The sequence below is a fragment of the Stenella coeruleoalba genome (assembly GCF_951394435.1).
Source record: "Stenella coeruleoalba genome assembly, chromosome: 3".
In the NCBI taxonomy this organism is placed as follows: domain Eukaryota; kingdom Metazoa; phylum Chordata; class Mammalia; order Artiodactyla; family Delphinidae; genus Stenella; species Stenella coeruleoalba.
The window spans coordinates 70,089,455-70,105,334 of record NC_137148.1 but is presented as its reverse complement, the minus strand read 5'-3'; the positions used below and the strand labels follow the sequence as shown (position 1 = coordinate 70,105,334).

The following is a 15,880-nucleotide window of genomic DNA, read 5'->3' as shown; positions in this document are numbered from 1 at the left end:
TTTGACTTTTTTCCATCTGATGACATATACTTTTTAATCTAAATGGAAACCCTCCATACTGGAATGTATTAAATAGGCAGAATTCTCTTGCCGGTTTCTCTGCTCTTGGTAGATGTCCTTCTGGCTTTAGCTGGTACCTGTAATGAAGAAACTTCTCACGAACAAATTCCACTGCCCTGAGGAAGGATAGAGCTGGAAGAGCCACTAAAGCAGGGAGCAGAGACGACAGAGGGACAGGTCTGTAAGGAAAGTCTCCAAGAAAAGGCAGCTAGAAAAACGAGAAGGTAAAAAGAGAAAGGGCGTGGCTGAGCTGAGGCAATTTCAGTGTTGTCTCAGCAAGAGCGGGGCTTAACTGTGGTTTTCTCCCGCAAGAAATCCGCTGGATCTTGAGTCGGCTCCCACCTCATTCACCAACCTTTATCTCTATCACCTTGTAGAGAGAGGGTGCGCTCTTGCCAACACCACCCAACCCACCTCTGGATCCTCACAGGCGCAACAGCGGCGCGCCTCCCGCCCACCTACCTACCTGTGCTGCGCCTGCGCCTCCCGCGTGCGCTCTCAAGGTCAGCACCTCCCCCAGCCTCTAACCTAGCGCTCACGGAAGTGGCAATGAAGGACGTCTTGCGTAGCCTCACCTCTGCGTGGCGTGGGGTCGCCGGCGTTCAGCAGAGGGGAGGGACTTCCTGTCCCGCTCAGGCTGAACTTCCGGCAGAGCCGGAAGATCTTCTCTCTCGCGGTGTCGAGTGGATCCCGGCTGTAGAGTGGTGAGGGTAGGTCCTGGACGGCCCCGGCGACTCCTGGGCGTCTGGTCCACGACCTGTCCTTGGCGCCATGGTGAGTCTTCCTGTGAGGGCTGGAATAACAACAGTCGGGAGGAAGGGGCCGGGAGGTCAGTCCTGTGAAGGGAGCCGGTCGGGTGCCCAGCTGAGGATGGAGCGGGCGGGAGCAATGGGGTGAGCGGTAGGACAGGACCTACCACCTGCCTCGGGGCGCCGGGGCCCTAGAGGAAGCAACATATGTCCTGCCCAACCGCGAGATCTGTTCAGGAGTACGGAATAGGTAGTCAGAATGTTCATGGCCCATTTACTGTGTATGGCCGTGGGCCAGGTGGTCCCAGAGTTGACCTTGCCTCGTTGATGATCTCCTCCCTTTACTCTCAGCTGTAGGGCAGTGGCCAAGAAGTTCATATCTTATAAATGCCTATAGGCTTTCCAGGTGGACACAGTACATTACCTTCTTGTAAAGGATTAGCACCTGTCACTTAGAGAAAGGGCAAAGTAAAGAAACGGCAAAGTCAGTTTGTCTTTCAAACTCAGCCTTTGTGGAGTTGGAAAAGGTGTCAAATAAAAAATCTGGACTTAATAAGCAGGGTCTATATTCGAAAGGAATAGCAAGGGTGTGGGCGAGGGAACTATTGGAGTGGGGAGAGTGCCCTGACCATAAGATCTGCTAGAGTCTCAAAGATTAGGAAAAAGAGCTTCTCCTTTAAAAAGGGCAGGAGGAAACAAGGCTAGAAAGAACTGGGTGTGGGGAAGTGAGATGAAAGGGTAGTACGATTGGACTGTAAATCAGAGAAAGTTTTACCCCCACGCAAACCTGTTCTGAGGAAAAACTGTTGGGGGGTTATATCCTGTTTCAGACTGAGGGTGGGCCAAAGTTCAGGAACCTAGGGGAAGAGATCTTGGAATTTGGGTAATATTTTGTTCCGGTTGCTCTATGGGGACAAGCAGTTCAACTAGTCAGTTTTGAAGCAAAGAATGGGAATTTGCAGGTGCTATGTCTGCCCTTGTTATAGGTAAACAAGGTGGGTGGGTAATTCCTGAGTCTTGCTCACCTAAGTCCTATGGGGACTGTTGGTTCTTTGCAGTAAGCCATTTCCAGATCACAGAAGGGTGGCAATGGGAGGATTTCTTAACCTTTGCTGTTTCCCAATATCACAGGGATTTGGTAATGTTCAAAATTGTCAGTTACTTGACTATATAAAAGATTTCAAATCCTCATCTGAAGACATTCTGTCTTGGAATTTGGAGTTTGCCATATTTTTTCAGGATCAAGTGTTGACATTGTTCAGCTGCTGTGTATGGTGATTCACGTTTGAATGATTTATAGAAACTTAACTGACTGTGAAACAAAAGAATTTCAAAATAATGTGGTTCCTGGTGCTCTCTACCAGCTAACCTCTGACTCTTTCGGGCACCGGTGTGTGTGTGTGTGTGTTTGTTTCTTTAAACCTCAGTGAATGGTACAATTTGTAATCATTAACAGTTTTTTTTTCCTCCTTTTGTATCAATGAAATTAGACAAAGATAAGGAACAGTAGAACTGGAAGGCACCAAAGATAATAACTACCGTAACCACCTTCCCCCCTCCCCCCAACCCCAATTTAATAGAGGGAAGGATCTGACGTCTAGAAATAGGCAGTGATTTACTTAAAGTAGTGATAGTTTGGCACAGTCTGGACTATAACCCAAATCTCCAGTTCTTAAATTTCAGCTTAGTATTTGATATCTTGGTCTGAAAAGTTGAAGATAGGGTGTAATTAAAAACTTTAAATTGTCACAAAGAAGCTGAATGTGAACTTGTCAGTATTCTGTAGTAATAGAAGTAGAACCCCTCTCCCCCGCCAGCTCAAAAAAAGGTAGTTTTGTTTTAAGCTAAGGTAAACTCATGATGTTTATCAAAATGCCACTTAAGAGAATGTCACCTGGAGAATGTCACCAGGAGCCAGATAGTTTACTCTCCATTTTGTTATTGCTTATAGTTCTGAGTTAATTACTAAGCTTGCAGCTTTACCTTCCCCAACTATGAAATTGATAATGTCTGTATATGCAAGTGTGGTCATTGCCTGGAATCCTTCAAAGGAAAGGGTTTAGCTATTATATGAAGTGAACAAGGGTTGAATTTGTTTAGGATTCAGCTTAGTTGAATTGAGGTCTTGTGCACTGCTTGGTCCTAATATAATGAAAAGGGCACAGAAGTCAGAAAACCCAGATTCTGCCCATTATTATATGAATTGGGCAAAATCACTCAACATAGATAAGAATTCCAATTTCCTTCTAGATAAGAGAAGTGGAACTTGATAGGAATTAAAACACCTTTTAACTCTAATATTTATGATTTTGTGACTTCACCCAGGACTTTTTTTCAGAATTTTCAGAAAGTTTCTGATTAAGTAAAATTTAGTCTGATTTCCACTGTCCTGTCCCCCCATCCTCAAGTTTGATTTTCTTTTTTTTTAAATCATTCACCTTTTCATTTTTTAATATATCAGGTTGGTAATACTTGGAATCTTTGTCAATATGTTTGATCAGGTAATTTACTACTGTTTTAAATACAATTATGGAATGGAAAGCAAAGTCTTTTTTATTTTATACCTTGATTTTATTTTTGTTTTAGTCGATATAAACTCATGATCCAGACCAAGAATACTGAGTATTCACTCTTAATTTTTTTGCTTTCATGTTGTGAGAATGGATAGTCCATAGAAAATTTACTAAAGGAATAAAACTATTACCTTTTTGAAAGTTATAGACCAACTTTAATCAAATAGATCTTTACACCATTTAGGCTGATTTGTGGGAGAAAAGTAGATTAGAGCTAAGTCCTGGAATTGTAGGAATCGCATGGCTTATTTTATCTATGTAACATCCTCTAGTAACTTTTACTGTGGGATTGTGCTGTGGTGTGTTAGTTGTGAAAAAAAGGTTGTGAACCTCTGCCTTAATCAGAGTTAATGAGAAAGTTTTCTTTTTGGGGAATGGGGAGGGCTGTTGGGAAGAGATAATGTGGTATAAGTTACAAGAGAAATACATGTAATGTGTTCAAAGAATAGTACAGAGAAAAGAAATTAATTCTAATGGGGGGGAGTCATGTAATAGGTGACTTCAACTGAGTTTTGAAAAGTGTATTAGGACACTAGTTCTCAACTTAAGTTCACATAGGATTCACCTGTGATGCTTGATAAAAATGCTTATCTGGTCTCCATTATTAGGGGGTGGAGTCTGAGAATTTAATTTTTAATGAGTTTTACAGTTAAGTCTGAAACTCGTGGTCCTTAAAGCACTTTGAAGGAACTCTAATGCAGACATTAGAAACTTTGATAGAGATATTGAAGTTTTTGTGCTGAGTGATAATCAGATGTGTGGTTTGTTGATGTGGTGGATTACTTTAATTGATTTTTGAGTGTTGAACTAGCCTCAAATACCTGGAATAAATTCCAGTTTGTTGTGGTGTATAATTCTTATACACTGTTGAATTTGATTTGCTGGTATTTTGTTTAGGCTTTTTGCATCTATGTTCATGACAGATACTGGTCTGTAGTTTTTGTTTTTCTTGTAATGCCTTTGCCTGGTTTTGGTAGTAGGGTAATGCTGTCCTCATAGAATGAGTTAGGAAGTATTCCCTCTGCTTCTGTCCTCTGAAAGAGATTGTAGAGACTTGGTATAATTTCTTCCTTAAATGTTTGGTAGAATTCACCAGTCCACCCTACTGGGCCTGGTGCTTTTTGTTTTGGAAGGTTATTAATTATTGGCTCAATTTCTTTAGTAGATATAGGCCTATTCAGATTGTCTATTTCTTGTGTCAGTTTTGGCAAATTGTATTTTTCAGAAATTGGTTAATTTCATCCAGGTTATAAAATCTATGGGCATAAACTTGTTCGTAGTGCTTCTTTATTATCCTTTTAATGTCCATGGATCTGTAGTGATATCTCCTCTGTCATTTCTGATATTAGTAATTTGTGTCCTCTCTTTTTTTCTTACTTGGCTTGTCTAGAGGCTTATTGATTTTATTGATCTTTTCAAAGAACCAGCTTTTGGTTTTATTGATTTTTTCTCTGTTGGTTTCCTCTTTTCAATTTCATTAAAAATAATTCACATTATTTCTTTGCTTTTGCTTACTTTGGATTTAGTTTGCTCTTTTTCTTGTTTTGTAAGGTGGAGCCTTAGGTGATTGATTTAAGATCTCTTCTAATATATGCATTCAATGCTGTAAATTTCCCTCTAATCACTGCTTTTGCTGTATCCCATAAAATTTGATTAGTTGTGTTTTCATTTTCATTTAGTTCATAGAAATTAATGTTTTTAATTTCTCTTGAGATTTCCTCTCTGACCCCTGTGTTATTTAGTCTCCATGTATTTTGGGATATTCCAATTATTTTCTGTTACTGATTTCTAGTTTAATCCCATTGTGATCTGAGGGCAGACAATGTATGTTTTCTATCCTTTTAATTAGTTAAATGTTTTATGGCCCAGAATGTACAGTTTGAAGGATGGATTCTGGTCAGGTTTCATTAGTTTGCCACTTAGTGGCAGAGATTTGGGCCTCTTCTCAGTTCTCTGACTTTTCTTCCTCTTCTTTACTAATTCTTTCCAAAAGAGGCTTAGTTCAAATAATCATAGAGACTGTTCTCTTGGTTAGCATTTGGTTGATTCAAGGTTGATTCTGTTTTTTTTTTTTTTTTTTTTTGCGGTACGCGGGCCTCTCACTGTTGTGGCCTCTCCTGTTGCGGAACACAGGCTCTGGACGCGCAGGCTCAGCGGCCTTGGTTCACGTGCCCAGCCGCTCCGTGGCATATGGGATCTTCCCGGACCAGGGCACGAACCCGCGTCCTCTGCATCAGCAGGCGGACTCTCAACCACTGTGCCACCAGGGAAGCCCCAAGGGTGATTCTTAAGACTGGTTTATACTTTGGGCTCTGTCCACTTTTTAGATAATTAATTCGTTTGTTTGCTCTGGGATAGAAGCTTAAAGCAAATACAGTTGATTTTAGAAAATGAGAACATATTCTAAAGTGTTCATTTTTTAAGAGAGAATTTATTATTTTCTTACTATTGTGCCATGGTTTTCCCATGTTACTAAGTCAAGAATGAACACCAACTTGCCCCAAAGGAACTTTGAAGAAATAAACCCGTTTTGTACACTGCCCTCCTACTCTTTCTGTACCACCTACCCTTGAGTTACAGAAAAAAAAATTTTTTTTAAGGTCCTGGTGAGATGAACATTCTCTTGTTTTTAACTGAAATGATTATGTCTTTTGTTTCACCAAACACTTAAAAATCATGCTCTTACTTCAAAAGTATTTGTTCAATCATTCATTCATTGTCTGTTAAGCAGTATCTGTATGTCATGTACTGTTCTCGGCAACAGAAATATAACTGTTTATAAAACAGAGACATTCCTGTCTTTATGGACCTTATGTTTTATTGAGAGAGTCTGACAATAATCAAATGAGACATAATATTTTTTAGTCTTGGTAAATACAATAAGGAAAGGTAGAACAGAGTTAAGGAAATGATTGGGGTGGTTATTTTAGATAGGGCATTCAGGAAAAGCCACAATGAGGAGGTGACATTGAAATAGATTTGAGTTCATATATGTATTCAGCCTGTATACCTGGTATCTTTGAATATGTGTTTATGAACTGCACCCTAAAAAAGTGTTATAGTGTCAGGCACAAAGCTCATAGTTTCTTTAACTATAGTGGGAATCTTTCAATAAAGCCATGTATTATCATCTTTCCATGCAGTGAACAGAAAAATAATAGAAATGTGTGTTTTAAAATCGTATATTAGTAGATGATATTATATTTTACTGAATAGATTACATTTTTTATGACACATATTTTTAGTCTTTTAAGTTATTACAGATCTTGGGAGAATATAACTTATTCACTCAAAGTATTCTGATTTTACATTGTATCTTTACTTACATTAAACAGACTTAGTAATTCTTTTGTTAAAGTAAATTAAATATCTTTTGTGTTTTGACCATAAACAAAGATTTAGGAAAACCTGAAATAATTTCACCTTTGATACTTTGATGTTGAAGCTCAGGATTTTAATATCTGACTATAGTGTTTTATTTATTTTTTAAAAATTGTAAGATGTTACAAAAACCAACTGCTCAAACATGCGTATCTTTAAAAATGACTTTGGGAAGAATACAATAAATATATGATATTGAAAGTCTGCTTGAACCAGAACTAGATGACCTCCATAGTTTGTTTCAAGGTTCTGTGATTCTGGATGTGTGATTTTGTGAATATTATTGATGTACTTTTAGTTAAATGTACATTGAGGGAACAAAGGAGGGAATATTCAATTTGTATGGAGTTTAAGAAGGATTTCACAAATGACTAGGTCTTTAAGCGTAAGTGGAAATATGTCAGGTAGATAAGAAATTGAGTGTTACTTTTCCTCAATAGCAATAATAGCTGCATTTATTTAAAGTTAATATTTATCTACTCTACTTATATTAACTTAACTAAATACTTATAAAGTTATTCAGTCTTGGGTTTTTTTTTAACTTCCTACTATTTTTTTTTTTAATCTCCGTATTTTACCTCCTTTTTTTTTTTAACCTCTGTTTTACAGATGTAGAAATGGAGGCACAGCGACATTAGAGTAGTTCATCCAAAATCACATCTATTGGTGGTGGAATTTGACTTCTAAATCAGGCTGTTTGGCCACTGTACTGTTGTGCCAATCTTATTGTTTATCTTTGATAAGTTTTAACTTATGAAAGGATTGAATTTCAAAAACATTTTCCTATAGAAGTAATATTATAATTAGTGATTATATTTCTAGAAAATCCTTCCCAACTTAGTTACTACCTAGTATCACATCTCATGGTATTAGAGAAATTAATTATTACTGTCATGTGTAGCGCTAATGATTGGCATTTCTAACTCAGATGCTAAATACATCTGACACTGCTGCAGTAAGTCACAATAAGGATTCTGTCATATTCCTTTTACCTTAACTGGCACTCCTTCACGCCAAAGCATTAATTTCCCTTAGGCCTGGGGTTGAACTAGTAACACTGATGAAGTGTGGAGCAATTAGAGAACTGGGGATGAGGACCTGTGGTGAATTGGAATTTCTTATCAGCTTAAGCATGTAGTGTGTCACATTTGTTCCAAGCCTGTCTCACAGCCCATTTCTTTTCCTGAGGGCTCTCAGGATTGGCTTGCTTCTTTTCTTTTCACTTGGATTACCTATTGCTTGCAACTAGAACTTTGTTCCCTCCCTGAGTTGCAAAGAAGAATGTGGTCTTGTAGAGTATTTTGCCTTCCCTCCCAGACATTCAGCACTCTAGTAAAGGTTTTTCCTGCTAGAAGAATTTGTAAAAGTTATCTCCCCATGTAACTTCTGACAGACCATGAACTAATTATCTATCTAGCTAGCTAGATATTTATTATAAAGATCCTTTAGGGAAAAAAATAGAAGTGCTAGATGATAATGATGAATCTTTGCAATAAATTTTTGGAATTAGAGAGGTTTGGATTGTGAAGAAGAGATGAGATGGAAATACTAAGGGACATTGGTTAGAGAAAGGGAGACTTTTCTCCAACAGTAGAAATTACTTAGGAAGTAGGAACTTCAACAAGCTCCATATTATAAATATATGATAGTAGACTGCCATCAGTTAATGTCACAGATAAGGCACTGCTAAGGCTATGGCCATTTTTCTTTCTTTTTCTTTTTTTTTTTTTTTTGCGGTACGCGGGCCTCTCACCGCTGCAGCCTCTCCCGTTGCGGAGCACAGGCCCCGGACGCGCAGGCCCAGCAGCCATGGCTCACGGACCCAGCCGCTCCGCGGCATGTGGGATCTTCCCGGACTGGGGCACGAACCCGTGTCCCCCACATCGGCAGGCGAACTCTCAACCACTGCTCCACCAGGGAAGCCCTTCCTAGTCCAATTTTAAGCCAAAAATGAATTTGAAAAGAATCTGGATAACTGCAATTAGAATTGCCAACGAAATATATATTCCAGTCAGGAGGGACAGATAAGAAAGCTTCGGTAAAATTCATTGTAGTGTAAATAGTAACTTTAACTGAGACATTAGTTCTTTAAAACTATTTTTTAATTTGATTTCAGCTAACATTTATTGAGTACTTATTCTTGACTTCAGTAGTTTCTCAATCATTACTGTCAGAAGTAGTTATGGTCATCATAGTTCTTTCTCTTGATAGTCACTAAAAATTTTTTCAAATCATAAAGAAAATGAATCATTTAATAAGAGAACTGGCCAAGTAGCTAAGTTTAAAAAAAAAAAAAAAGGACTGTAGAACCTCTGGCGTTCACAAATCTAAGAGAAATTCCTGCAAACCACTATTTGAGGTAAGAATGCTGGGCAGCGGGCTAGGTGTACTCCTTTACATTAACTTGGAGCTCTGATTTCTATGTAGGTCTCCTATAAATATTAGCTCATTTAATTCTTATGAGGAAGTGAAAATTATTCATTCCCATTAGCAATAACCACATATCACAGGCTTTGATGGTGGCTTAAGAAATGGTAAATATGTGAATGCCAACAATCTGTTGTTTATTTAATTAAAGTATTACAGTCATCATCAGTAGGCTTTTTTAAGATTTTGGAGATCATTTGCCAACTCCTGTCATTTTGTAGATAAGGAATGAGTCCTAGAGAGGGCTTCTCTGATTGCTGTACTAATGCTAGTTAGTGACAGAACTACCTCGATTCTAGTGTTTGATTATCCAACATATTAAAATATTAACAGTGAATGAATTTTTCTAACAGTTAATATTAGGGGTGCACATTAAGTTTTCTTGGCTTTTGTATTTGGCTTAAAATTTAGAGGTAAGCTGAAATTTTTATTTTGAATTGTTTAATAAAGCTTTATTAGCACACTTACCAAAGTTTGAAAGTATTTGCAATATTTACTGCATTAAATTGAGAGGATTATCTTGTAAAAATAGCTACAACTCTTCGCGGTTTTTTTTTTTAACATCTTTATTGGAGTATAATTGCTTTACAATGGTGTGTTAGTTTCTGCTTTATAACAAAGTGATTCAGCTATACATATACATATATCCCCATATCTCTTTCCTCTTGCTTCTCCCTCCCTCCCACCCTCTCTATCCCACCCCTAAAATAGCTACAGCTCTTAACTCTGAGGTATGCAGAGTGCATGATATATTGTCTTTCAGTCTTAAAGTGAATTATTTTCTTCTTTATTGTGAATAAAGTTCAGTGTTTGGCATGTATAGGAAACTGAATATAGTGAAGAACAGTGGGCAAATTTATGTTTTATCCTTTTATTTCATCTAAAAAGTAAATATTTGACTTGTAATGAAAGCCTGTCTTGCAAGGCACTTTCCTGGGAATGGGGTTGGGGCTAAGAAATGAGTTAAGTACAGTTCTAGTGGGGGAGAGACCCTTAAATTACAGCTCAGCATGATAAAGTCTGTTTTGGAGTTATGCATATATTTTTTAGTAGCCAGGAAGGTTTTATAGAGGAAATGAATGTTGAGGAATGAGGAGGAATTGGTTAGAACAAGCAAGATGATTTGTAAATGTCAAATATAAATTTATTAGTTTTGACTAATAGCTTTTTTGAGTATAGATATGTAGGGACATTTTTTATATTGTCAGAAAATACTCTTACAGTTAAGGAAGAGTGGCAGAATTTAGGGATGTCTTACATTAAACCTTTTGTATTTTACTTATCAGTATTATAATAAAACATTTATGCCTGTTTTGCTTAGAGATAAAGTAGCTTGTTAACATCTTTAAAAATATTTAAGTTTTCATCATTTTAATGACTATGGTATTGCTTCACATGAGATATTGCATAATTTATTCAACCTACTGTAACTGGAAAGTTATCTTTTACAATAAACAACTAGGGACTTCCCTGGTGGCACAGTGGCTAAGAATCTGCCTGCCAATGCAGGGGACACAGATTCGAACCCTGGTCTGGGAAGATCCCATGTGCCGCGGAGCAACTAAGCCCCCGAGCCACAACTACTGAGCCTACGCTCTAGAGCTCGTAAGCCACAACTACTGAGCCCACGTGCCACAAGTACTGAAGCCGGCGCGCCTAGAGCCCGTGCTCCGCAACAAGAGAAGCCACCACAATGAAAAGCCTGCATGCTGCAGAGAAGAGTAGCCCCCGCTCAATGCAACTAGAGAAAGCCGCTTGCAGCAATGAAGACCCAATGCAGGCCAAAATAAATAAATTTATAAAAAAATAAAATAAACAACTATTAATTTCAACACATATGATGTTGAAATTAATAAAATGGTTTATGAATTATATTTAATTAGAGTGTCCCGTATTCTTGGGAAAAAGCATCTTGATCCTTGCACTCTATTTCTTTTTTTTTTTTTTTCCCCCCCCGGTATGTGGGCCTCTCACTGTTGTGGCCTCTCCTGTTGCGGAGCACAGGCTCCGGACGCGCAGGCTCAGCGGCCATGGCTCACGGGCCTAGCTGCTCTGCGGCATGTGGGATCTTCCCGGACCGGGGCACGAACCCGTGTCCCCTGCATCGGCAGGCGGACTCTCAACCACTGTGCCACCAGGGAAGCCCCTTTGCACTCTATTTCTTGTTGGTCTCCCACTTTGCCTTATCAATTTATATCATAAGAAAAATATCTAAAGTTTTTTTCAGAGGTTAATCAAATTCTGAAAAACGGCTTTCTATCATCATCTTCAGCAGAAAATCTGGACTGCTATTACTGAATATAGTTATGTCAAATTCATGCATTCTACTATGTTGTAGGTCTAATTAAGATATTTAGGGTGAACCAAGGCATTTTATTGAAGGTTTGTGGTTTTGGACCTTAGTTTTAAAGTACATTAAATTTCTTATTCTGAATTCGGAAACAATAAAAATTTCTGCTTGTACTTTTTACTCTAAAGAAATTAAATTTTGTGGTGCAAAACATCGATGTTGGCAAACCAGACTAATTCTGTAAACATTTAAATTTGAAAACCCATGTCGTTTGAGTTCAAATCATAGTTGTTGGTGATTGTGTTTTCCAATTCCCTTTCTGTCAATTTACCTTCTATATATTATGTGTATATAATTCTGTTTGTAGTAACAATTTGAACCATATGAAATTGCTGTTTTGTAGGTCAAAACAAATATCTGATTTCATATGATTCAATCAATATGTCTGTTAAATATCAATAGGTGACTTTATTCATATTCGTTAACTGCTTTCCTACCAAAACCTTTTATTTTCATTTCATTTGTTTAGCAAAGGCCTCCTTATTTTCAGGTCTGTTTACTGTGTCTGTAAGGGCTGGAGCTATGATATAAAACCAGATAAAGGCCATTGATAGCCTGTATAATGAACCCTGGGATTCTAGGGATGGTCTGCGGGGAGGAATTCTCCCTGCCTATTCATGATTGTTGTATGCTTTTATTTGCTTTGGCATTATGTGGAAGAATTTCTCTTCTGGGTGAAATTTAGATAGCCCTCAATTCTATTAAAGAACTTACTGGAAGTAATTGTTTTTAAAAATGCAGCTTGGGTTTGTCAGTCATCTACATGTATAAGTTCATCAGACCTTTCTTAAGTTTCTGGACATCCTCTCAGTCACATTGCCAAGATCTTGACCTGGATGCGGTTATTTTTCAAGATCTCTCAAACTTTGTCCACTTTGGTCATTTCTTTGGCTCTCTTGACCAGCTACTTAATTATCCTGCAGATTTAACCTTTAACTCCACATCTTTCATTTCTCTGATGTTGTACCTGAGTTACTGAGTCATGCAGACTTGTAGTTGCTTGGCAATTATTCATTCAATTCTTCCGTTAACTTTTATGTCAAAATTCTCACGACTTGCTGCCCCTCCCCTCTTTTGGTTTACAGATCAACTCCCCACCCCATCATGGTTTTTAGGGAATGATCTGAGGACTTTGAAATGATATGTAATGAGTTTTCCAAAATGACTATGTCCAGTGGAAAGCAGGACATCAAAAGTCTTGACCTAGTTTTTCCTTATCCCACCCCAGCCAAGTTATGTAACCTTTGAAGACCTCAGTTTTTCACTTTAATACGTCTCTATACCTTTTGTGCTTCTGTTCAGTAGAACAAGGTCTCATAAAGTTTTACTTTCAACTTAGGCCTTCAGTCTCATCTCTTTCTGATTCATAAGCAATACCCACAGTTAACTCCTTTTTAGAATATTTAGCAGCCCCCTTATATTGGTTCCTTCCCTTTTGCCTTAAGTATGTGTACTTTCCCCCTTACAAATGTATATTTTTATATGTGAACCTTTCTAGTAACTGTCATATTTTCCTCTTACTGCTTAATTTTTCCAAGGAATAATTATGGCCATTATTCTCATTTTATCTTTACATAATCACTTAAGTTTAATCTTTACCTATTGATACTTTTCTTGCAGAGATAATTATTAACCTCATGCCTAATTCCTTTTTTTTCCTCTAAAAAAATGTTTTTAATTTTGCTCTTGTTTTTGAAGCTGTTTTAGTTTAGGCTTTTATGGTGTTGGTTGGACTATTTCAGCAGATATCTAATCTAGCTCTTTGCTTCCAATTACTTTTACCCTCCCTCCACTTGATTTTTCCACTGTAGTGGCAGAGTTATCCTTCCAAAATATATTTGGTTTAGTTACTTCCAGGCTTAGGATCCTTGACTTATTTCTGAGTACCTGCAGAAGAGTCCATTTTGGGCAACCCATACCAAAATCTAGCTGTGTGGAACTGCTCATTATTTCAGCTCATGCCATTTACATTCTTGGTACAAATAGGTGTATCTGTCTAAACTTGTATTCTTTTCCTGTCTGACATTGGGATACTACTTTAACCTTGTGACATTGGTTTAGATGTCACCTCTGTGAACAAGTCTTTCCCAGTTCTCTAATGTAGATTTAATCACTCCCTTTCTTGGAATGCTCCCATGACGCTGGGCACTGACCTCTACCATACCACTTATCACATGTTATTTGTAGGTGGCATGAGGGGTGGTTAACATTTTAAGAGTTTGATAAAATCAACACGTGATGGAAGAAATAAGTTGTCCTCTCACCTTGATCTTAGATGTGGATTGTTTGCAAGACCTAAGGTAGACTAGATTGTAGCCAAATCAATGGTATTTGCATGTCAAAAGATAGAGAAAATTTTAGATAGGTTTTCGCCTGAAGAAATAGGATTGGAAAGTAGTTTTGTCGTTTGAAAGTCTAGAAAAGCAGTTTAAATAGCCAGAATTGGACATACTTATCCAGAACTATTTAGCGTTGGAGTATTTTATACTCTAGAGGGCTGTTTTGTGTATTTCTTCAGACTTCATTGCTATGTGAATGAAATATCCCTCAATGATGCCTTTTGCTCTGAATCACTACATACCAAGCAGCCTGTTTATAATTTGACTTCCAGTGTATCATTAAGACAGTAATGGAGTGGAGCACTTAGTGAACTTGAGCATCTGATTCACTTGATAGCTTATGTTTCACTGTATATTAGTTGTTAGAACTCTTACAAATCTGATTATTGCCAGTCTGTCTGATGTAGAATTGGTTGCACCAGAGAAACATGTTCTGTGTGTGTTCTGAATGGCTGAGGATACAGCCAAGGTGGGAGGCCTGTGGTAGTGTTGTTAGTCCACTTCCTTGAGTTCCCTTCAGCCTACAACTTTTCTGTCAGTGGCTTTAGGATTCTGCCAGTCACTGAAACTAAAACATCCTGAAATAACCTTTGAGACATTCCTGTTTTATTCTATAGGTGTTTTCCTTCGTGGTCAGTCACACTCAAAAGTCTGATTGGTTTTCTACTGACCAAGTTTTAGTTTTGTTCTTTCCTTCCTAGTTTCAACTGTTTCTACCTTAGTCTTAGGTTTTCTCTTTAATTGCTCAATATATTGCTGTGTCTAATTTTCCTTATATGTTACTTGTATTATTTTATTTTCCTACCCCTGACTGTTTAAAAAGCCTTCCAAGGTGATCTTTATAGACACCTCAGCTCGATGCCTCCTCTTGGTTTTTAAGACTCTTAACAATCTGAAATTCTGTCTTCATCTGATTTCTCACAATTCTTTGTCATATATTAAAGTCTGCTTTGGTTGAGTTAAGCTTTTTGCTGTCCCATGGTTACTCTGTTCACATTTGTCATTTAGCCTGGAAGTCCCTTCCTTGATTTCAGTTTACTCATCCACTCTATGAAACTTTTGTATTCAATTTTTTGAATTTTTGTAACTGTTTTTCATAGTACTATGCAGTTTTGTGCTCCAACATTGTCTTAATAATATTTGTTGTTACCTAATATGATAATCTTGGATTTTAAGTTCTGTTAAGACAGATTGTTTTGTAGTAGTGTCATTCATTCTTTCAACCCTACTATGTACGTTGAATTATTCTAAATGTCATTGCTCTGAGTATTTGGGTTATAATAGTCAGTGAAACACAGAAGTCCTTTGCCAAGTTTCTAATAATAGCCAGTAAGATATTGGATGTATGTTAGGCAGACAGCCTATATTTGTTAATTAAATTTTTGTTTGCTTTTCTCATTTATAGATATAAATAAATAATTTCTGTAGTGACATAATTTGAATTTATAGATTTTTAACATTGTTTGGCCAAGACCCTAACTCATTTGTCACTATAATATATAGTGATTCTATATAGTTCTTATCACCAACGTAAGAGAGGCTGCACCTCTCCTTCCTGCAGTACTGCTACTACCTTTAGTGCAGTTCCTCCTTTCATACCTGGGCAGTTGTCTTAGTGCTGCTGGGTTATCCCTCATCCAGTCTTTACATGGTATCCAGAGCAACTTTTCTTAAATACTGATCTGGTTATATTACTTTTCATGGGTTTCCTTATTGTTTCCAGGCTAAATTCTAAACCTGTAAGTTTTGCGCTTTAGTATCTGGTTTTGGACTACTGTCATCCTATGGGAAGCAGATATCACTGATGGTTCATCAAGCTGATTCCACCGAGTCTTGACTCATGCTTTACTTTCCACAATCCCCTTTCACAGCTTTTTGCCCTCAGTACTCTCTCTCTCTCTTCTCTCTTGCTGTGTTCTCATAGAATCCTCTACCTGTTGTCTCATAACTTTGTATTGTAAGGGTCCATTTACTCTGTTAGTGGACTGGTTGCTCATTGAT

At 37.7% G+C, this 15,880-nt stretch overlaps 1 protein-coding gene across 3 annotated transcripts in view; it reads left to right on the top strand.

The window, feature by feature from the left end:
• Window positions 1–709: 709 nt before the first annotated feature.
• TMEM161B (transmembrane protein 161B) overlaps window positions 710–15,880 on the top strand; it is a 70,100-nt gene continuing 54,929 nt past the window's right edge. For 2 of the 3 annotated variants that reach the window (XM_079918773.1, XM_079918772.1), the window contains exon 1: window positions 710–834. In XM_079918773.1, coding sequence (XP_079774899.1) covers window positions 832–834 — 3 coding nt within the window. In that variant the 5' untranslated portion in view covers window positions 710–831. The remainder of the gene's footprint in view (window positions 835–15,880) is intronic. The other variant, XM_079918776.1, reaches the window with a different exon arrangement.